This window comes from Peromyscus maniculatus, chromosome 11 (assembly GCF_049852395.1).
Source record: "Peromyscus maniculatus bairdii isolate BWxNUB_F1_BW_parent chromosome 11, HU_Pman_BW_mat_3.1, whole genome shotgun sequence".
Taxonomy (NCBI): Eukaryota; Metazoa; Chordata; class Mammalia; order Rodentia; family Cricetidae; genus Peromyscus; species Peromyscus maniculatus.
The window spans coordinates 58,839,710-58,863,483 of NC_134862.1; the positions used below are offsets into that span (position 1 = coordinate 58,839,710).

General features: G+C 40.0%; 1 protein-coding gene across 1 annotated transcript in view; it reads right to left on the minus strand.

Annotated features, from left to right (window-relative positions):
* Positions 1–290: 290 nt before the first annotated feature.
* Positions 291–23,774, minus strand: part of Pla2g4a (phospholipase A2 group IVA) — a 140,126-nt gene continuing 116,642 nt past the window's right edge. Inside the window, exons 15-18 of the mRNA XM_006979955.3 lie at positions 18,887–19,071; positions 11,642–11,837; positions 10,181–10,338; positions 291–875 (exon numbers count right to left, since the gene is read on the minus strand). Of these exons, the coding sequence (XP_006980017.1) occupies positions 744–875; positions 10,181–10,338; positions 11,642–11,837; positions 18,887–19,071 (671 nt within the window). The 3' untranslated portion in view covers positions 291–743. The remainder of the gene's footprint in view (positions 876–10,180; positions 10,339–11,641; positions 11,838–18,886; positions 19,072–23,774) is intronic.

Consider the following 23,774-nt stretch of genomic DNA (forward strand, 5'->3'; position numbering starts at 1 on the left):
GAGACAGGTCAGGCCCTGGAAACTCATTGGTAGCTGCCTAGCATACATAGCTACCAACAGCAAAGAAACTTTGTCTCAAACAATGTGGAAAGCAAGGACTTACACTGAGTTGTCCTCTGACCTCCACGCATACTTCATGGTATGAGCATATCTGTAATCACACACACACACACACACACACACACACACACACACACACACACACACGCACGCACGCCATACACAGCACACTCATACAGAAAGATTTTTAAAAGATAGTAAAAAGAAAGATTGACTCAGGTCACTCATGGTAGTTTGTACATCAAAGTTTTTTATTTCATATGTGTACATATGAATCTTAAATAAAAAATAGTGTTGTGTCATGGCATGAACAAATCTAGTTTGTGAATAACATTCACACACAATGGGAAGCCTTACTTACTGAGCTAAACTATTAAATATTTTAAAAAGAAAACCACATTTATATATATATATATATGTATGTATAAGTACAGGTAAAAAAAAGGTTGGTGAGGAATGTTTAAAATACAGTATAAATCCATATGCTTATGTCAGAAAGTTCATACTGACACAAACTGTTGCTAAGAATTACATAACCAACACCATTTTCCACCCAACATGAAGCGAAATCACTGTAACTCTGAGTGCTAGCCAGTCTCTTATGCTCAGTAAGACCACCTCTAAATTGCTCTTGACTCCAATTGTCATGGAATCCAAACGGCTTGATCTTTCCAGCACACAGACTACGCCTTGGGTTTACTTAGGAACTCCTTGTTGAAGAATTTTCTTGCCTCGACATTACTCAGGGAAACAGAGCAACGAGATGGGTTCTGTCTTCTGTATTCAATGCTCTCAACAATGGCATCCTTTATCACCTGTCAGTGGAAACAGAAAATAAATGGTGAGCACAGCTTTACATCCCTGAAGCATTCGCTGAAGGAAAACAAAGGTCTGGTTCTCTTGTATTATTGTCTCTGTTTTGAAATTTACTGACAAAAGTATGATTCTTTTGGACACATGTCAATGCAAGATCTCATTATTACATTTTTGTGAAGAAGTACTTTAGGAGTGTTCCAGATGAAGAATGAGATAATTGCCAACAAGGTAAGTTTATGTTCCATCTAGCCTTCACTAGGAAGTGATAATATAGAAGGAAATACAAAATTTATAATTGGGGTTTTTAAAGTTAAGGAAGTAATAGGAGACCACAGAGAAGGAAGATGCCCCCTAGTAGAGAGAGAAGACATTGCTCTCCAGGAAATTCTCCATTTACCTGAGTCTCACCAACAACTAGAGAACAAGTGTCCTCAAACTAAAAACCACCAAACTTAGGACTTTCCTCATGAAAATAAATCGCTATTTTCCATCCAGAGTTATCTCATGTTTCTCCAAGCTAATGATGATCAGAGGTACTATACATTGTTTCTGGTATGAAATTAACCTTGTTAGGAATTTTAGGAGAAAACGAAACTTGGATTTGATCACCATTACGGCAGAGTTGGGGAAATGCTTTGGGAAGTTGCATGCTCATTAGAAAGTCCCCTTTATTCTCCACGCCAGGGACTGTTACATAAGCTTGAAGCACTGACCATATGTTTTCAGCTCTACACTGTGAGTAGGAATGTTTGGCAAGTCCAGAAAGCTTAGGACCCATGTGACCTCTCCTCCCACTTAGGATTCACATGGCTCATCTCGCCACAGAGGCATACACAGAGAGCTTTTTCCAGTACAAGCTCACTGAGCAAGTATGCTCCAGTGCCTAGAACAGAGAGATAGGAGAGCTAAGTTATGAGCATAGAGTCCGCCTCCAGCAACTTCTTATCACACCCATTGGCAGGAACCTTTATTTCTTCCAGAGTGGCTAACAAAATGAGAAATATGTCATCATGTTACCAAAACAAGCAACAACAACAAAAAGAATTTATCACAAAAATTTGAGTCTTTCGTATGGTTAAAGAAATGAGTCGTCTCTGCTAGTGGAAACAGACTCAACTGTTACTGAGACTTTTAAGTAGGGGTTTATGCAGAGCCCATTTTCCTATGAGCAAGGGAGACATAATTAATTCTGTACTTTAGATCTGTTGAAAAAGACTTGGGTCAGAGGCCTCCTTGGTGCAGTCCTGCCCAGGCTATGGGAAAGAGATGGAAATTAGCCTAAATTCTTGAGATTATTTCTTCTTTAAAGATGTTACACATTTATATTTTATGTGTGTGAGTATTTGCCTGCATGCAAGCGCACCATGTGCATGCAGTGCCTGTGGAGTCCCGAAGAGGGAGTTGGATCCCTTGTAAATATTTCTAGACAGTGCAAGTTTCCACATGGGTGCTGGGAACCAAACCTGGGTCATCTTCAAGAACAGCAAGCACTTTTAACTACTGAGCCATCTCTCCAGTCCCTCTTTCTTTGTCTTTAAGACAGGAGTAACATTATTAATCTTGGATTGCTGGGAACTGGAGACCATCAGTATAAAGTTCTGTGGACAGTGATTGGCACACAGAAAGATCCTGCAACAGACATGTGTCCACACTGTTGCTTATAAACTGTGTGTGATACAAGTTAGGAGGCTACTGAATGAAAACAAACAAAAAAAAGAAAAGAAAAGAAAAAACCAAAGGAAAGGAATATGACTGCTCCTAGGTATGTATGGTGGAGGAGAAACTTTACTGTAGATATGTGTGAACGCATAGCCAGAGGCAGAGACATCAGGGAGAGTCCAGAGTGGAGCCATGTAAGGAGGGGAGGAAGGGTCGGGAAAGGAGAGAGGGAGGAACCAGGTGGAGCAGCCAGGAGGCCCACGAGTATGAAAAAGGCAGGGTAACCAAAAATGGCTGGAATATACAGGGAAGAGCAGCCCAGCCCCCTGTGCTGGAGAGTTCAGCGGAGGGGGAGGGGTCTGCCAGCCATACCTTCTAACTGGACGGGACTGAGAGATGCTGGGAGAACCTGGCAGCCAGGTCTGCTTTGATACGTTAAATAAGCAACTCAGCAATTTGTCCAGGGTTTCAGCACCAGGTGAATAAGAAAGAGAGAGAGGGAGAGAGGGAGGGAGGGAAGGAGGGAGGGAAGGAGGGAGAGAGAGGGAGAGAGAGAGAGAGAGAGAGAGAGAGAGGGAGGGAGGGAGGGAGGGAGGGAGGGAGGGAGGGAGGGAGGAAGGAAGGAAGGAAGGAAGGAAGGAAGGAAGGAAGGAAGGAAGGAAGGAAGGAAGGAAGGAAGGAAGGAAGGAAAATAAGGGAAAGGAGGGGAGGTAAAGGGAAGGGAAATTCTTATAAAGGAGAATCAACATTTACATTTATAACTGAAAACCCCAAATCATTTGGGATAAGAATGTGCAAGTTGAACCACTAGGTGGCACCATCACACTATGAAACCACTGAACAGGCTTCTCATCCCTAGGAACACAGCCTAATGAACCCTGGGAGCAGGATGCTGCCATGCACACAAAAACTCAGTATGAAATCACTTGCTAGCTGTAAAGCTTTTTGGATGCCACATAGTATATTTAGGTGTGTCTGAGATGTATTATGTCATATCTGTGTCTTTCTAATTTTTGTTTTTACCAGGGGTGATCTTAGAGGGTTTATATAATTGCTTCTTTCCTTCCATGGGATTCCAAATCCTTCCTGTCAGGTTTACTCTAGCAATATCCCATGTACACTGATCTTCTTCACCCTTACTGCTCATTTGGAGTATGATCCAGGCTGTCTTTTACTGCACCATTCGAGAGCTTCCCAATTGTTTAAAACAGTGTTCTTTATTCTTCAGTAATACGGGTAGATAGAGGAGGGGAAAAACGTAAAAATTGGAAAACTTCCTCCCTCCCATCAAAATGAAGGATTCTGGAGGTGTTCAATGGAACTATTTGTAGACAAATGTGGAATGCTTACAGTGTCAAATTAAAATGGCAGCCCAAGGGAGAGAGTTATGGTGTATTCTGAAAAAGTAAATGTTATCAGAATAACAAACAACTGCTATTTTCACTAAAATTACTGTGAGTTTTCGGGCTGATGTCTGCTTTTCCATGAGATCTGAAATATCCTGAAAGTCTTCGTGTTTGAGCCCAGCACTGAGATTATGAAAGGTGCATAACAAATATTTTCTAAATTAATAAATGCCCAGGATAAGCCATGGGGAGAATACAACTGGAGTTAAACACACATGATTTTTAAAGGACAAGGGGGCAGGTGGTTTTCTCTATGAATAACCACACACAACTAAGGATGGAATGCTGTGGCAAAGGGAGACACATGGAAACTGGTTGGCTTGGGTGGAAAAGAAACTGTTTGTGGAACATTAAGAAATAAGGCCACTTGGGAGATAAATGGGTGACAGAGAAAAGAGTGGGAAAGATTTATGATCTCAGCCCAGCCCCGACTCCAAAACTGTTGGATCCTCTTGCCTTAGCTTCCTGAGTGATGAGATTGCAATTCTTTTCATGTTATATATCGCCATGACCCTGAGACAGTGCCTGGCACAGCTGATAATAAAGACACATTCAACCAATGTGTACATGAGGTCTGATGAGATCGTGTGGAGCATTAACAGCAAGTGAGTTTGGGGCTGTAGGGGCTCAGAAAATAACACCCTCAAATGACAGCCTCAAAAAGGCCTTGGAAACATGTTCTCCGGTCCCCTGTCCTTTTCCCTACCCCTCCTCAGGCAAGCCAGAGAAACTAGCATCCCTCTTCCATAAAGGGGAGCAGAGAAGTCAGAACGCTTTTTGTCTGAAAGGTCTGGAAGTATTGCTATGACTCCCCACCTTTTGTTTCCTAGAAAAACTCATAAAGAAATTGTCTGCCCTTCTGGGGGCACACCATGAGACCCCTCTCCCTTCAAGATATCCTGTCCCGTAGCCAAAAGGAATGCTACACAGAGACCAGAAAAATTCCAAACAAACAGACCCCTCTGGGTTTCTGTCAGAATTAGACCCTAGCCATTTCAAACAATCATATTTCTATACACTTGTCCATGCATCACAAAACCTGAAATTTTTCTTTAAAAAAAATAGGTAGTCCATTTTAGAACTCTGAATCTTTACTCTGAAGGATCTCATGTTGTATAGAGCTATGCTCAGATAAGTCCATTAGGCTTTTCTCTGGGTGATGTATCTTTTGTCTAGAACGTCGGCCAACAATGAGTATGATGGGCAGGAGGAACCACTCTCTTTCCTCCCCTGCGGGCCTAATAAAATAGGCCAGGATATGCAACAGACTGCAGATTACTGCAGCTATTATATAATTGAAGATTATCTTCTGAATAGTCAGAAACCATAACATGTACCTAGACAGTGTAATTGTACTGAGGAAATGCCATTAAACTAAGAATTAACTACTAGGACTTCTGGTACACTCTTTTCCCCGTTCCGATTAACACCTGATGTTAAACACTGTGGTTGGTTAATGCTGATGGTCATCTTGTCAGGGTCTAGAATCATCTAGGAGATAAATCTGAGCACAGCAATGAGTAGTTAGTCGAGGTGGGAAAAAGCACGTTTTGTGGGGAGTACCATCCCATGCCCTGTAGTCTCAGCGCTTTGGGACTGCCAATGCAATGTGACCAGCTGTGTCGGGTTCCTGCAGCTGTGACTTTCCCACCATGATGGGTGACACCCTCGCTTCAGGAACCAACATAAACGTTTCCTGCTTCTGTCACAATAGAAACGCCTTGTAAAATGATCTGACAAAAAAAACTGAAGCTGATTATTGTGCATACTGGTATGTACCGAACGTAGTGAAGTCTAACAGTATCATAGAATCTGCCTAAACTGGTCTACTGAACTGAGAGCTGAATGAGAATGGAAGATAAGCTGACTTGACAGGTACTGAGAAGGAGTCCTCCAAACACATGTTCCATCCTGACCAACATAGACGTTTATGATTGGACACGCTACCCAGCTGGGCATGTGTTGGGTACAGGCTTCGTGGTCAACAGGCCCATCTCCAACCAGTGACAACTTTTACCCCGACCCTTATTATCTTCAATCAGTCAGTGACTTATAAATTTATGATAAATACATTGCATATTCACTTCAGGTACCAGACATTATGATCGCTATCCCTGGAGTACAGAAAATGAATAAGCCACTATTTTATGGAGTTTATTATTTATAATTATAAGTAGATATGAATATGAAAACTAATAATAATTCTTCATTATATTAGCTGTTGCAATTTCCTTAGTACTTACTTGTATCCTAGATCCTAAAGTTATTTTAACTAAATGCCATCCTAATCCTATAAAATATATCATTGTTTCCCCTTACAAAAGAAGGAAATAATCTACCAGCCCAAGGCCACCAGCTTAGAGACAGCTGAGCAATGACTAAACACTCAATTTTGTCCGAATCCAAAGCCTCCAGATACCACATGCCACATGTCCACCCGTCTGTCATTGGACCTTAAGTTTCTACTAAGGAAACAAAATGTAAATCCCACAAAATTCCACAACTGTAGAAGCACAGAGACAACGCTCATCAAGAAGGAATTTGGGAGGACTGAGTAAGTACAGGAAACTGATGCTAACGACAAAGCCAGACTCCTGTCAAAAAGTGAGCCGAAGCAGAGGTGAAAATGCTCTAAAGGATGTCCCAGAAGAACCATCGACAGGAGTTCCCAGCTGTTAGATACACCGTGGCCTGTTCAGAACAAAACCAGATCAGAAAACAAATTGACGAAATACACCTCAATTCACAGTGGCTCTGGCCTCACGACTGAAAACTGTCTTAAGCTTTAACAGATGAAAGACTTTGCATCCTGTTTTATCACCGTCTCTGCCACCTGGAAACCACTCCGATGATTCACGGGCAGTTTCTTAAGTGCAAGTCCACGTTCACCTCCACTCAGACGGAGTGGGTGGCTTTAACTAACTGAACTTAACGCATTTCCCAGCATCATATGCTCAGCAAAACTTTGTTACTTTTTATGTATCACCCTTACCAGGAATTTTTATGATAAAATGTGGGGGGATTTTTTTTTGGATAAATGATATGCAAGAGGTCACCAAGAAATAAATATCAGTAAAAGTAGAATAACACACACACACACACATATGCACACACATTCTCCCCTTGACTATAAGTCAAAATGGCCATCTAATTTAGGAAAACACCTACATTCATTTATTCAAAACATTCACTCAGAGCCTACAACTGTCATTGTCTGCACAATTTGTTTATAGAGTGAGTCCTTAACACTTTCACACTTCCTTTTGTAGATTTCCCATGCACTTCAGGATGCCAGGAGATTGTCGTGCATAGCTAAGATCTTCACAATTAAGTGGCTTCTGTTTTCAGGATACTATTTAGGCCCTACCTGGTTACGCATTCATAGTCCCATTGCCCCTGTGACAGGTCCTATTGTCCTTGTTTTCAAGATGAAGAATCCAATCCTCCTGAAGTTTGAGTAGTATGTCCAGTTACAAGTGGCCCATGGTGGTTTAAATAAGAATGACTCCCATAGGCTTATATATTATTATATATGCTTGCTCCCCAATTGGCAGAACTATTTGGGAAGGATCAGATTGTGCAGCCTTGATGGAGTAGGTAGTGTCACTGGGGGTGGGCTTTGATGTTTCAAGAGTCCACGCCATCCTGAGATAGACTTCCCTCTTGTGGTTATGTCTCAAGATGCAGGCTCACTCGTAGTCACTGCCCCAATACGATGAGTTTTGCTGCTGCCATGATTCTCCACCATGATGGCCATGGAGACACCCCCTGAAGCCATAAGCCCCAGGAAACTCTTGTCTGACAAGTTGCCTTGGTCATGGTGTCCTATCATAGCAATACAATGCAACTAAGGCAGGCCCTACCTATATTTAAAGAAAACTATAAAAAAAATCATATATTTGTCTCTAAATGTCATGCCACAAATATAAGTGGAAGCTATAAAAAATGTTTGTTTACATAAAGAGGGTAGTTTCACATAGAAACTCACAGTGGTTATGACACCGAACACAAAATCTGTACAAGCTCAACCCAGACAAAAAAAAAAAAAAAAAAAAATCCCATCATAGAGGGGTAGAGGTGGTCACAAAGTTCCAACTTCAGCTGAGGAGCTATTGGTAACTGATAGAAGAGTTATTTTTCTTTAAGGATATGACCCCTGTTAAACTGAACACTCTCCACTGAATGGTCACCTACCCAAGAATATATAGGTAACACCAACTAGACTTGATGGGCTAAAAGAAAAAAATGAGTGCATGGAATTGGGGGTGGATCTGGGAGCAGTCTAGGGAGACAGTGAGATAATAAAAATACAATGTAAGAAATTCCAGAATTTCACATATGGCACTATAAATAATGCATTGTTAGTGGTTTGTGAAGAATCAATGTTTATTGGGCTATACTGAAGATGGCTGTTTTGGAGTACAGTCTATTTTTGTTCAGGCTTTAACTTTTTCATGTCTGCGTCAAATAAACTACCTTGAAGAATGCTTGTAAAATATGTAAATAGAACTATACAATTACTTACAGCAAATATTTTAGCAGGTTTAATATAAACAGGAACAGAAAATAGCAAGAGAATGCTATTGTTTAAAATACATATGTGAGTGTGTTTATTCCTAAGTTGGATAGGGGATATTTATAATTCCTACAATTCTAGTTCTTTTCAAATTTAACAGATTTTTACTCCTGAATCTATTAGTTTCAAATCCATTGTCTATTCATTTCAAAACATAAAATTTGAATCTCCTTTGCTCTCCTTTCTTTTAGTCTGATTAAACTTTATAAAATACGACTCTATTTTGGGGGGCTAGAGAGACGGCTGAGAGATTAAGAACACACACACTGCTTTTCCTAAAGACCTGAGTTTAGTTCTGTCCCCTGTGAAAGGCACCCCACAATTGCCTGTGGCTCTAGCTCTGTGGAGATCTGACACCTCTGGCCTCTGGCGGTATCTGCACTCACATACCCACCACCCACAAACATATATAAAAATGAAATCTAAATAAAATAAAATACAACTCTGTTTTGACAATTTCTCTGTGTTCCTTGTGTCAAAATACTCATTTCTCCATTTTCTTTGAATTTTAACCAACACTACAGAAATAAGGTAACATGAGGTTTTTAAATATTTATTCCCCATGTAAGATTTATTCAGCATATGTTAAGGAAAGAATGTGTTGTAACTTTTGGTAAGTATATTATGTATTAATCATCACATACTGGAAAATACAGGCAAAAAAGAAGGAATTTTAGAATTATAAGAACTGAAGTATATTAGGAAATTTTTCATATGATTACAAAAATGTATCTATTAAAATGTGTTATGGTCATTATGTCATGATTGCATTTGGCCTGTCTTAAACTGTATCAAGGAACACTAAACAAGCAAGGACACTGATGTGTTGGTTGTCCCTTAGCACAAAATCTAGCTAAGTTCTGCAGAACCAGCACATCTGTCTGTTCATTTCGACTGTTCCTAATCTCCAAAAAGACCAGCAAGTCCGACATGATGCATGGCTCTAACTAGTTCTCTTTCCTTGTTTTCTTTCTTAACGTGCAAAGTCCAAGCAGGCCAATGAGCTCAGCTTCCACAGTTGATAGTAACTAGTTAGATGCTGTGATTTGGGCCCACAAGCTCATGATTTCAATCACACACATACAACAGTACTCTGACATGATGCATTTAGCACTAACCATTCTCAGACACACAGACTTCTAGCAGCAGGTATGCTAGCAATAAGAATGATTGATACTGAAGGGAAAGACTTGCTTCTAACGTCTCTTTCCCAGAGCACATAGGAAAGGCTAAAAATGTAGAAGGCTCTAGTATTTGGCAATATCATCAAGAGCTACAAAAACCCAACATTTGGAAGCATGCTTTTATTCAGTCACCAGTGACAGTTCTACAGTAATACACTCACGCTCACTCTCCCGCCAGTTCGCTGCCCTTCCATCACTTCATAAATTATTTTATCACAAAATGAATACATCAGGAAAGCTGGGAATGAACCCTCACGCCACCAAACAATAATACAAAGTGTGGGCTCTGACTGGTTGCTGACAGTGATGCCATTATTTGTGAATTCTGAGTGTTCTGTTAGAGGTTAGTGAAATAATTCATAAGAAATGAGGCACTGCATTGCAGATCTGGTCATTCCCAAGCCTGATTTGTCTTCTTACGGAATTCATGTGTTTGCTAAGTGACTTCTCATGTTAACACTGGTGGGAGATATACTCACGTCAATGTTGTTCAGCGTGTTGAAGTACATGAGATCATGTAGCCTTTTGAAGGCTTGATTTGGATACTGAAAGTTGAAGGTTGAAAATGGCGACTCAGGGTCATCAAAAATGTCAAAGTCAGCTATTTCTTTCTCCTCTTTGGTTTCCCTTGGAACACCTATATGCCAAAAAAAAAAAAAAAAAAAAAAAAAAAAAAAAAAAAAAGGAGCATGAATCTTGCATTCGAAAATTAAACAAATAAATAAATAACTCCAAAACATACATGCAACCATGAAGACATCACTGAGAGTCACCAGAAAGGCTATGATTCTAAAAAATAACTATCTGCCCCAATCAGCCACACTCAAGTTGGGAAGATACCCAGCTCCCTCGCCTGCTAGCCTACACTCTGTAGTCTGGGTGTTCTGCCTCCCACTTGCCCAGATGGGTCATGGCCCTCATGGGGTAGCTAGTGTACTAGCATATGCTTTGTAGTCTGTCCCTTGCCCAGTATCACTTCCTCACTCCCTTACAAATAAACCATTTGCACTTGAATCTTGTCCTGAGAATCTTCCTCTGGGGAAATCCAAACCAAAACATTGACTCCTCTTCAAGCCCCAGAAATCCCTGTACTTACCAACCCCTTGGTTTCCCCCTGAGAACTAACAGTAATAGAAAATTCACTAGGTTGCTTAAAGTTTGAAACCAGGATTTCAATTTGAAACTAAGGTTTCCATTTGAAAACGAAAAATGCCAGCCGGCCTTCCTTCTCCTGTATGAGGCATGCCTCGCAGCTCCACCCTTATTAATTTGTTTTATCATTCTGAGAAACCTAGGAAGAAGACTTCTTCCCTGTATCACCTCATTCATCTTTTTTGTCTCTTTCCATTCACAAAATAGAAAACTGCATCTTCCGTTCTGAAAACTATTTAGCATTTAATGCCCCTAAGCATCCTTCTTTGGTTAATGGGTATCTTTTAGGATGCACACAAGTCCACCCACTCCTCCAGATATGGTAAAACAGAATAACCATTCCTTGAACTAGATTCTCCTTTGCTTTAAATTATAATGTGGAAGCCCCAAATGGTCGGCCATGTCACTTTGTTAGATTACATTAAGTTTTGTGGTCAATTAATATTCTCGCATGATTTTATTTTAAAAACAAGAGCTGTTTCACAACGGTGAAAGTCACACTATTTAACATCCTTTATGAATAGGACATCCATCAAACCCGAGGCTCCGGTTCAATGCCCTAGCAATGTTGCCTGAGCTTGACCTTCATATTTCACTTTCTCTATCATGAGGAAGTGAAAATCTTGGGGTAAAGAAGAAGGAAGTACTTGGACTCTCAGGTCACAACTGACTATTTGTCACAGTAAGAGAATCACTCCATGTAGTCCTCACTCATGGGACAGCATGAGTGTAAAACAGCTCAATATCAGTCACGTCGCCAGCCAGACTTCCATTTCATGGAGGCATACCTGGGGCCTTGTACTTTCTGAAGTTGATGTTGGCCAGAACGAAGTGGATAATGGTAGGGCAATCGTTCTCCACGTCGGGATTCTTGGGTTTAAAAACATAGCACTCCTTCAATCCTTCCCGATCAAACACGTAAGGGTCAATCTTTGGGAAGGGGAGCTTGTTCATTCTAGCCCACTTCTCTGCGAGTAGAAGTTCCTACATGGAGGAGAATGATGCTTTTAGAAATGTTCAGTTTTTAGTTGGTCAGTCAGTCTGTCCATTATTTTATATTCATTAGGTGTTATCTTCCAGCCGTTGCTAAGACATAGCAGTGGAAACCCTAACTAAGACAACCTGTTACTGGGTTTTATACCTGTTATCTCCATCAAGGTGCAAAAAAACCATATCAATTAAATTCTTTTGCTAAGAATGTGAAATTTAAGAGAAAATCACCATTAACTTCAGTATCAACATGGTACAGATTCTTGTATCACTGGTAAGATTCTTTGTAGAGAAACTACTTTTTAAAAAAATGCAAGTTATAGGTTTTTTAGTAACTACTACATGCAGTTAGATTTTATAGCTTCTGATGTTGAATACTCCTAGATGTATGTATGATAGCATAGCACACTTCATAGCATTCTGTATTACTAGTAAGTTGGTTTATTTTAAGGATGTTTCATTTTGTTTTCTTTTTAAAATCTATAATAAAATTATGCATATTTTTAAAACTAAATTTATATATGTAAATTGGCTTTTTTGGCTCCTAATTATGAAAAGAAAATAGAACTTCAGGCCTCAATGCATCAAATCAATGAGTTCTGAGTTCACTGAGAAATCCCATCCCAAACAATAAGGTGGAGAGCAATTGAGGAAGGCATCTAATATCCACTTCTGACCTCCACACACAGGTACATATATGTGCATGTACATCACATTTTCACATGAATAAATCCAACATGAGCATATATATATGTATATATATGTGTGTGTGTGTGTGTGTATACACACACATACATATCATATATATATACATAATACACACACACTCATGCACGCACGCATGCATGCACGCACGCACGCACGCATACCCATGCTATATTTAACCTGTGGAAATCAATGTGGAAGGTTGTCAGGAAAAGACAGACATCATTTCTTTTTCTATGCAGTGTCAGGGGCCAGAATAAATAAGTGGTTATATAGCACCATGGTGTAAAACCACAGACTGGGCCCAATGCCTGCATCCAAATGTCAGTTCTGTAGCCTTGGGACTGTTTCTGAGCTTAATATTCTTAACTGTGAAACACAGAGTGCAATCTGAATGAAATGAATTACCATTTTACAGTACTTAGACCAACATCTATCACACAGTAAGTGCTATACAGATATCCAATCAATAAATAAGGATCCAGAGAAGAAAAAGTGAAGAAAACAAAAGGAAAAGAAAGGAAGAAAAGCAGGAACCATTTTAGAGAGATTCCTAAAGAGACAAAGTTTTGAGCAAACCACTAAAACTATCCTTCTTTAAAAACTACTCTTGTCATACTGATTTAGTCAATGGTAATCATTCCCGGCTGACCTTCAATGAGTGCAGTTAAATGGCTATCAACACTAGAGCATCGAGACTCTGACAGGTAAGGGGCAGTCATCAAGTGACGTTTCATACTGAAAACTGTCATCGATGCTAGGGAAAAGGCACATATTTTCAGAAGCCTAGACTGCTTCCTTGGCATATTTGTAATTCACACCATCAATACTATTGAGCCTTTCACTGTGTGCTACTCATAAGACAGGATCTGCATTTGAAGCTTTGATGCCTTTAAGTCAATGGGAAAAACCAACTAAGAGTAGTTGAACAGTTTGGGAGGGAAGGGAAGACTGAGGACGGCCATGTACCTGGGTTGTTAACAGGCCCAGCTTAAATCGGCATGGGCTACTTTCCAAGACCAACTGCCTAGATACTACAGCCACCAGGCACCAGTCATGTGAGGGGGACCTAAAATACACCACGTGGCACCACTAAAGTCACTGTGGGGACTTTGAGAGACAAGATAGCATGAGGACTAGAGTGTATGCCATCCCTGAATTAACCAGCCCCTGAATACATCTCACCTATATCTCATCTGCTTCCTATTTCTCAGTAATATACTTTCCACCTCTGCAAAATAAAAGTAATCACTACTCTCCTCTTCACGGGGCTGCTGTGAAGGTTAGAGGTTGAGGTATGAAAATCTTAGGTGGACAGTAAGCAAGCACTTTAACCTATAACCCTAAATACAGAGGACATACAAATTTCACTGCTCTTGGTATTTTAGAAAAGTCATAAACTTTACATGCATAAATATATATATATATATATATATATATATATATATATATATATATATATATATTCCTAAGTACACCCTGCTCAGTGTGTATAACTCTACTTATATGCAGGTTTTCAGGGATGATGACTGGTATTGGGTAACCAATTGGTGTGCTCTTCCCCGGGGAAGACTATTTCTCCTGCTCCCAGCATTCCTTAATTGTCTGTAGTTCTTTATGTAGTGTTGAGGCCTTGTGGTCTTTTCCCTCAACCTCAGAAGAAAGCAAGGAGGGACATATGGGAGGCCTTGGAGGGAAGACAGGGAAGGGGAAAGGATTTAATTACACTATAATCTCAAAAAATAAGCAATAAAACCCTAAATATTCTAGCAAACTAAAGAAAAAAAAATAAAGTCATGAACTTCAAGTCGATCAGTTCTCCCAAAGATTACAAAGATATAAAACCTGAAAGAAAAGGGATTCAACAGATACAAAAGCAGCTGTTTCACGGGACGTTTTGCAGAATATGATTATGCTTTGCTAAAAATCGAACAGATGTAAAACATCTCGTTTGAAGTTGGAGGACACTCTTCTCATTCCCCTTTCCTCCCCGCCCCCGCCCCGTTCAGCTGACCTCCTCTTGGTATTTCACGTCGAGCACTCTCCACGATTACTCATTCGTCTTGACTCAACACCACAGTCCGACCAGAGCTCATACAGTAAGGCGGTTGCTTGCGTGAGGGCAAAGCAAAGCAGCTTTCTAGTGTTTACAAACATGAGTCAGGGGATGAGCAACCCGTGTGTGGCTGTGTGGAGAAAGAGGGAAAGGGAGCTCGTGGAGGTAGAGGCCTGGCTATTTTTAGCTGGACAGGGTTATCCTGGAATCAGGAAGTGACGGGAACTTTCCCTTTTCTGCTCTCATCCTGATGTGGAAAAGATTAAACGGTGCTGACTGCAAAGACCGTGATTACAGGATGGAAAAAATGTCTGCTTCCGGCTGTCTCCTCTCCCTCCAGAAAGACTGAGAGACAATGACACAGACGTGCGTGTGGAGAGCCCCAAAAAGGAAGGAATTAAAATCAAAACAATGTTTTAGTGAGCAAAGAAGGCCTAATTCTGACATGACGGCGGTACACCAGCAGCGTGCCAGGCAGTAACATCTATCAGCTGCTGCCTGATGCCCCAAGATGCTTCACGGTTTCCAGCACTAATGTACTGTAAGCTTACATAGTACTAACTACAAACACAGCTCTCTATACAGTAAAGAATTAGAGACCCTCATTCAAAGTGATACTTTCAAAAAACACCTATGCTCACTTTTGAGTACTAAACCCTAACTAAAAAAAAAAGTATCAACTTAAAACAATTTAACAGAAATATATCCAGACCACAGTGCCACAGTGAGAAGGGCTTACACATGCTAATTAATTAATTTAGACACACAATATATTTCCCTTTATAAATACATATACATAAATAATAAGTTGGTTTTTCACTATAAAAAATGGGATTTTCATCTCTATGTAAACCTACTGCCCTAAAATTTTTCATTATTTAAAACTTACTTTTAAGACTGGGGAGATAGATGGCCTATTAGTAAGCAAATAATGTAATAATTAAAACAATATAATGATTAAAATACCAAAGCCACTAATCTAAGATGGGACTGACAGGACTACCCCTTAGAATTCAGTATTTGTAGTTATGATGACTGTCTCTTCTGGAGAGTTTGCTATTGTTGTCTTCAGGAGCCTCATAGAGCAGCAAGTCTAGAGACAGAGCTTGTGTAACACTTGAAGCAGTTAGCTCTCCATTAAAAGCTGTGTACATACTTGCAAAAGCATCCCTGAAGAGATCAATATTAGATATGGGTGCTCATAAGAAGGCATCTGATACTCAGTGACTGAAATGAGTGTGGTAGGTTGGATGGTGGCCCTAACAGAAGAAACCCACATCCTAGCTAACCCCCTACTGTGAATGTGATCTTAGTAAAGAAAAGGGTGCTTTAAAAAAATGATCACGCCGGGCGGTGGTGGCGCACGCCTTTAATCCCAGCACTCGGGAGGCAGAGCCAGGCGGATCTCCGTGAGTTCGAGGCCAGCCTGGGCTACCAAGTGAGCTCCAGGAAAGGCGCAAAGCTACGCAGAGAAACCCTGTCTCGAAAAACCAAAAAAAAAAAAAAAAAAAAAAAAAAATCACTGTTGTTATTATTATTGGTAGTGGCTTGTTTGTTTGCTATTTTGTTGTTTGTTTTGGGGTGTGTGTGTGTGTGTGTGTGTGTGTGTGTGTAGGTCAGACGACAACTTTCTGAAGTCACTATTTTCCTTTCATTCTGGGATCTACGGCTAGAACCCAGCTTGTCAAGTTTGTGCAATAAAAGCTTTTCCTGCTGAATCACCCCAGTGGCTCAGAAGAAGGCTCTTCACAATATGACTAAGGATCTTGAGCTGTGATCAGCCTTGATTATGGGGTAAGGGGTAAGTGCTATGACAGTTTTGCTAACAAGAGACAAAGAGAGACATAAATGAAAAGGCCAGATAAAAACTGAGGTAGATTGCCTGGACATGGTGGCGCACGCCTTTAACCCCAGCACTTGAAAGGCAGAGACAGGCAGATCTCTGTGAGTTCAAGGCCAGCCTGGCCTTTAGAGTGAGTTCCAGAACAGCCAGAACTACACAGAGAAACCCTGTCTCAAACAAGAACAACAACAAAAAAACCACTGAGGTATAGACCAAGGTGACCTAACTGCTTGCTAAGGAATTACCAGATGCACTGGAATCTGCAAAAGGCCACAGAGTTCTATGACAAATCCTAATATCAAATACAGCCCTGCTCAAACCCTGTTCAACTGCTAGCCCCAAAACTGAGACAAAACACTTTTCCGTAATTTTATATAGGATGTCACTTTTTAATAGCAACTCTTGAGAAAGCAGTGTGAGAAGTAAACCTGCAGGTACCGGAGTCTATGCTGTGCAGTCTTCCTTGGGCAGGGTGGACTGGCATTCACAAAGCTCACCCAGGCTAATGTGTCTCTGCAGGTCACCTCATTAGCTATAGTGCACTGATGTCTACAGATCTGTCACTTGGACTGCCTTGTGTGGGTAGTTTCCCTCACTAGGCATAGCAGAATAGGGTCCAGTCAGTACCAGCACTTCAACTGATTTGGTCATGATGTGACCCAATGTAAGAAGTAATCATGTGGGCATGGGAGTTCTAAACCAAGAGCAAGACCAAATTACAACTGATAAATAAGGCTAATGTGGAAAAACACCGATTAGTTTGTCTGTGGTTCCCCCAGAACCGCCTATAGGGAGACAAATGTACTGAAGACACTTGTGATGTACAGCCCACTCAGACCTTTGTTACATCGATGTCACCTCCACATGCACCCTACTGCCACCTTCTTTTTCCTTTTGGTCTGACTTCCACACATAAGCCCACATACTTCACACACACACACACACACACACACACACACACGCACACACACACATTTTTAAAAACAGAAATTGGGGGCTAGGGAGATGGCTCCCTGGTTTGCAAGCACAATGACCTGGTTTCATTCTCCAGCGCCTATGTAAAAATCCGGGCATGGCTGCAAATGCTTGTGTCACCAGCATTGGGGAATGGAGACAAGCAGGCCCTGAGAGCTAGATGACCATCCAGCCTAGCAAAGAGTGTGTGCTTCTGGTTCAGTTGGAAGCTCTGTCTCAAAGGAATAAGGTGGAGAGAGATAACTCACATCCTGCTCTTGCCTTCACGTAAGGGGTGTGTGCATTGCACATTCATCTGAGTGCACCACACCTCTCTCTCTCTCTCTCTCTCTTTCTCTCTCTCTCTCTCTCTCTCTCTCTCTCTCTCTCTCTCTCTCTCTCTCTCTCTAAAACAGATTGGGGAAAAATACCAGCAGCATCCAGAAGTAGTTGGTATATAAGTTGGTATACATTCTAATTGTTCATATATCATCTAAGTATATATTCTTCTTAATAATAAACAATGAAACATTATATATTGCAAAATATAATGCCTTTTATTTGTGTTACTAAGTGGTATCCTAAAACTCCTTGGTAGTATCCTCTCATCCAGTAGTCAAGTTCTGACTCATATGAAATTATGGCTTTGACATTTTGCACTCCCATTGGCTAAATGAATACTACCGTGTCTTCCACCGTCAGCACCACCTCCTTGGAGTCATCACTGGAACCTACCTCCTCCTTGCTCCTCACAGGTCACCAGGTTCTACCCCGTGGCTTGCACAGTACAAGATTTTATTATCCTATGCTGGGGTTACAATAAGTCATAGTTTTAACCTTTTGCCTTCCACCCACCAACTCAGGTTAATCATCCTAAGATTCCAATTTCATGATATCATTAGTCTGCTGGAAATCCTCCACCAATCTCCATTTCCTACCTTCCAAACTCAAAATTTTTCCCCAGAGCCCTCTTAACAGGCTTAACATCTGTCTGTTATAGTCAGAACACCCCATCTTTCCAGTGTGCTCACTGCTATTTCTGTGCGGTTTGCATCCCAGTCACTTATTTCCCTGTTCACTGGCTCCGGGATGCACCAACACACTTTCATACTGATCTTCCACGATGTACATAATTCGGTTTTATCACACCAACTCTTGGTTTCTTGTCTGAACACTACTAACAGCCTCAAAAGAAATAAAATATTAACACATTTTGAACATGTGAGGTTTTACAGATATTTAAGACATATGATTATATCCACTTCTTGTTCTAGAAGCTCTCAGTGCTTGCCACAATCAGCTTGAACTGTCAATTTGACACAGCCTAGAGTCACCCAAGAAGGGAGTATTAATTGAGTGATTGTCCAGATCAGATTGGCATAGGGGCATTGTCTTGATTCTTAATGGATATAAGGAGACCCAGCCCACTCTAGGCTGTACCCTTCCTTGGGCATGTTCCTATTCTCCTTACCAAAGTCTCCTTACCTTGAAAGGAGGGCTTGTGTCACTTGGCCTTGCAGAGAAGTCAAAGGAGATGATGAGATCCACACCTCTCTGAGGTCGTAGAATCAAGGGATACGGCAGGTTAAAAGTGAGCCCGCTGTCTACAACATGAATCTTTTTACTTTTGACATCTAGTGGTTCATATATTCGTTCAAATTCATCCGGATCTTTAAAATGCAAAGGCAAGACAAGAATAAATGAAATAGTCATCTGCCCTTAGTTTAGAATCATAAATGTTTATTATAAATTTGAGAGACAGAAGTCCATGTGGTTTGGGCCCCCTAGTTTTGTTAGAATCCGGTGTGGATTTAACTCTGGCAAGTGTAGCTAAATTAATAACTTTAAGTCTTAGTTCTTTATCTGTGGTACCAGAACAAGAACAATTATCAAGCAAGATGCCAAGGGAAGAAGAACTAGTTCAGGCCCTAGTATCGACACCAGCCACAATGTCTTTAGTACCATTATCCCCCATCACGGGGTCTTTACTGATATGAAAACGTTTCTTCACACATCATCTTGTCTAATGTTTACAGAAGAGAAGCAAAGGAGAGGACATTTAGAAATGGCGGGTGAAACGAACTACAAGTCATCTAGAAAATGAAACAACTGGGAAGAGCCGGAGTCCGAACAGATTCATCTGCCTCTCTCTGGGCTGAGTGTCCATTACACTAAGGGATGAGCATCCAAGATGGAAGACCAAACCTCACACCCCATAAGCGTGAGTTGGGTGGCCCCATTCAGGCACAATTCTGGGCCCTGAACAAGCCAAGTAAACTATAATAGATACTATGACTCTACCGCCAAGTAAGTAAATGCACTGACAAGCCAGTGCGGCGAGGATCGCTGTGGCAGAAGGAACAGAAGACAACATCGTGAAGAGTGAGCATCTATGTGTTCCCAGGATCAGGGGAGACAATTCTGAGAAGGCATTCTTAATCCAGAACAAGAATAACAACACAGAACCACCTAACCAAAGGAGTTTAGAACTTGAAAAACACCCCTTCGTTTCTCAAATTGTCTATTTAATAGTTTCTGAACACCTACCCTGAAGAACTGACAATATTGAAGTCAAAACTAAGGCATACAACCAAAAACACCAACAGCATTTGAAATGAACAGCTCAAGAAAGCAGCCACTACAATGCATAGAAATGACCCATGAATACCTTCTAGCTCTATGAAAACACAACAATAACATTTGATCATGATTAAACACACTGACATTAAAATTTTTTAATGATAACATTTGTTTAAATGTGGTGATTTTTTTCTAATACAATAAAGCACAAGAATTCATAAGGTGTTTCCTTTGGCTTTGCAAACCCAGGGTTTTCTCTTTTAATTTTAGCTAAGAGATTCATCAAAACAGATCAGGAAACTAGCTGTCTCTGCCTTTCCTTTCTTAAGCCCAAGATGGCCTTTGAGGGGATGCTCAGATGTGGATGAGTTCCAAACTGGCATGAGGCTGAACACCACTGTCCTGGCTCCAGATAAACTGAGTTTTTATTGTGTAGCCATCCATATAAGTTTGTGAAATATCAGTACCTGTCCCATACACAAATTAAGACTTCCATGTTCAAACAGATTTAAGAAAGTCAGGATTGAACATCTACAGTAACTACCAAGTAGACAGCACGTTCCTATTCTACTTACCATGCCTGAGAGTAACAGCAGTTTGTGTGAATGGCCACTTAATCCCATCATGCAGCTTTCCAATAGCTACCATTCTTTTCTATTTTACAGCAAAATATGGAATATACAATCTAATTGTTCAAGATACCCAACTAATAAAAGGCCTGGCTGAGTTTCAGATGTCAATCTGTTTTGAAAATATGTCTTTGAGCCCTCAGAGTAACACTTAAACGCAGTAGGCTATCTCAGCATGTTATGAGGGAGAGGTGTCAGATTTTGAAGGCATATTTTAGGACCAACTTATCATGTGACATCTACTGAAATGTAGAAAGTTTGTCTCACACTACAATGGGCAAACATCCTCCCATGATTGAAAGCACGCCAACTCCCCAAGCCTGTGAGTGAGTTAATCTGGTTCTCTGGTAAGTGTACAAACAATACTGTGTTATAAGCCTGTAACGGCTCCTTAAACCTTCCTAATGATGCGACCCTTTAAAACAGTTTTCATGTGGTCGTGACCTCCAACCATAAAATTATTTTCGTTGCTATTGTATAACTATAATTTTGCTACTGTTATGAATCATAATGTAAATATCTGATGTGTAGAAAAGCTGATAGGTGACCCCATGGAAGGGTCATTCAACCCCCAAAGGAGTTGTGACCCGTAGGTTGAGAACCACTGGCTTAAAGAGTTCAGTTTTATCGGAGGAATCCAGCACACAGATTCAATTTAGACCAGACAAATATTTGGATATCTGTGTTCTGAACTCTGGCCTGAATTAACTCATGTCAACTTCTCGTTCCAGATAGTGTGTCACAGTAAACACTAGAAACACAAAGTAAACAGGAAAGAAGTCATGTGACTAATGAATACCTCCTCTAAAATTTGTTTCTACAGACATTTAACTATGTTACAGTAACCTATTAATGGGATTTTTATTATTTTATAATTTATCTTGTTTCAAATAACTGAAAGCTGAAGTCATAGGTACAACATACTTCACTTTTTCTCATTTCTGACTATTTAAGACACTCAAATTTTAATGTGTATGAGCAGAATTGCCATAGAGTAAAATATAAGCTTCCCCCAACATTAACATGTAGACTGGACAAAAGCCTTTACCTTTTCTTCTTTTGCATGGAGGACATGTACAATTAAAAGGGGTATAGTCATAATCATTATCTTAATTGTGGCAGTTCAGTTGTACAATGCATAAGGTTCTTTGGGGTTTTGTTTTACTGTTTATTATAGTTACTTCTTTATGTGGGGGAGAAGAGGTCATGCATATGCCATGGCCCACATATGGAGGTTAAGGACAACCTTGAGGGAGTTGGTTCTCTCTATCATGTGGGTCTTGGGGGTTTAATTAGGTTGTCAGACAAGACAGTAAGTGCCTTTAGGCCTGAACCATCTCATCTGCCCATAAATAAGAATTTTATTAAAATCTTTTGAAAGAAATAATCATGGTTTGTGATAAACCTTTTGACTTCCACATTAAACACAGGATTTTTTTTTTAGAACTTGTAAACTACTAGAAGGAGATAGAATTTATCTTTGTAAAGCTCCCATCCAGAAAAGCACTAATAAACTTAGTTAATTCAGTCTAATATGCAATTGTGTTTAACAATGGTTGTATCTAAACAGTAAATGTGCATGAATTTGTTATCGAAATGATTGGAACTTTTCACTAACTATTTCATTCGAGTAAACATGAAGTATGTAAAAAATCATTTTAATATAATGTTTACTGTGATTTAAAAATAAACCTTTTCCCCAAAATCATTAACATGAAACAACTTTAGGTTAGAGCATATTGTTCTTGCAAAGGACCCAAGTTTTGTTCCCAGCACCCACACCAGGAAATTCACAACTGGAGCTCCAGCTTCAAGGAGCTGACACCTCTCTCACCTCCTTGGGCACATATACAGACACACATACCTACACACAAATAAATAATAAAAAATTAAAATCTCTAAAAACAAATCTCAAAGACAAATATTTAGTGTATATGATGTATATTTTAGGAAGATTGATATATAGTTCCTTATGTTCTTTTTATTCTTTTAATGGCTAGTAAATCTTTTTTTCAGAGGAAACAAATACAGCAAGGTGATATACACAGCAATTCAAACCTCATGGCTAGGGAAAAATCCCAGCCTGGCCACTATACAGCAATACTTTTATTGACCTACAACACCCTCAGGAGCAGGATGGCTGATTTTCTCTTTCCTTTTAGTGTTATTATAGCCAAAATATAACAATCTTTCCATGAAGCAGCTCTTGGGGAAAAGGCCATTAAGGTGTTTTTAATCTTCATGAAGGCACTGATTATATTTAACATGTTGCCTAGTGAATCTTGAAGACCAAAGCAACATCATGAGTGCTTCTAAACTCTGTATGAATGCAGAAAGGAAGGAAGGAAAGAAACCAGGTGAAGATTCTGAACAACTGTTCAGGCAGGGTGAGCAATAAAAAAGGCGTAATTCCCCAGTCACCAAATCTGGCTAATAAAAATACAGGATGACCAACTTTAATCTGCATTTCACATAAGCAAAGAAATGATTACGCAGTCTCGATATGAAGTAAATGTTTTGTGCTATTTGTATACACACAAATGTATTGTTTATATTAAAAATTTAACTGGCAATTCTTTGTTTTGTCTTACAGTCCTAATACTGCCAAACAAATTCATATTAAATACTACAAAACTGCTGAACAAATTCCGTTCTTAAAGTGTGGAATTCAGTTCTTCAAGTGTGGAGTGAGTTGGTAAGCTGGTTAGAACATCTGTGCTACTCAAATCCCAGAGGAATTGTGTTAGCAAAATGATAATGAAAAAGAAATGAAACAAAGTATGCACCAAGAAAACTTCCATTCTTACATCAGCAAAACAATGACTAACAAAACCACAGGGATGGTTTATAGAGGGGAAGACTTAGAGGCCGGACTCAGAGACCTGTGGCTCAAGCTCAGATTTGCTGAGCAGTTTGGGACAAAGATAATACAATTCTTTTCTTTGATAATCCTTGATAAATCACTGAAGGTTCTTTAATATATCTAAATGCCATGAGTATAATATGCTCAAACCTAATCAGCAGTCATGATAAAGCACAAGTTTCCGAACACCATAGGGAAGTCAAGAAGTACAATCATGTGCCACAGCAGGAGAAAAATAATGCCACCAATTGAATGTTTTAACACCTTCTTAGTTCAGGTGAATTTACTTTACCACAAGTAG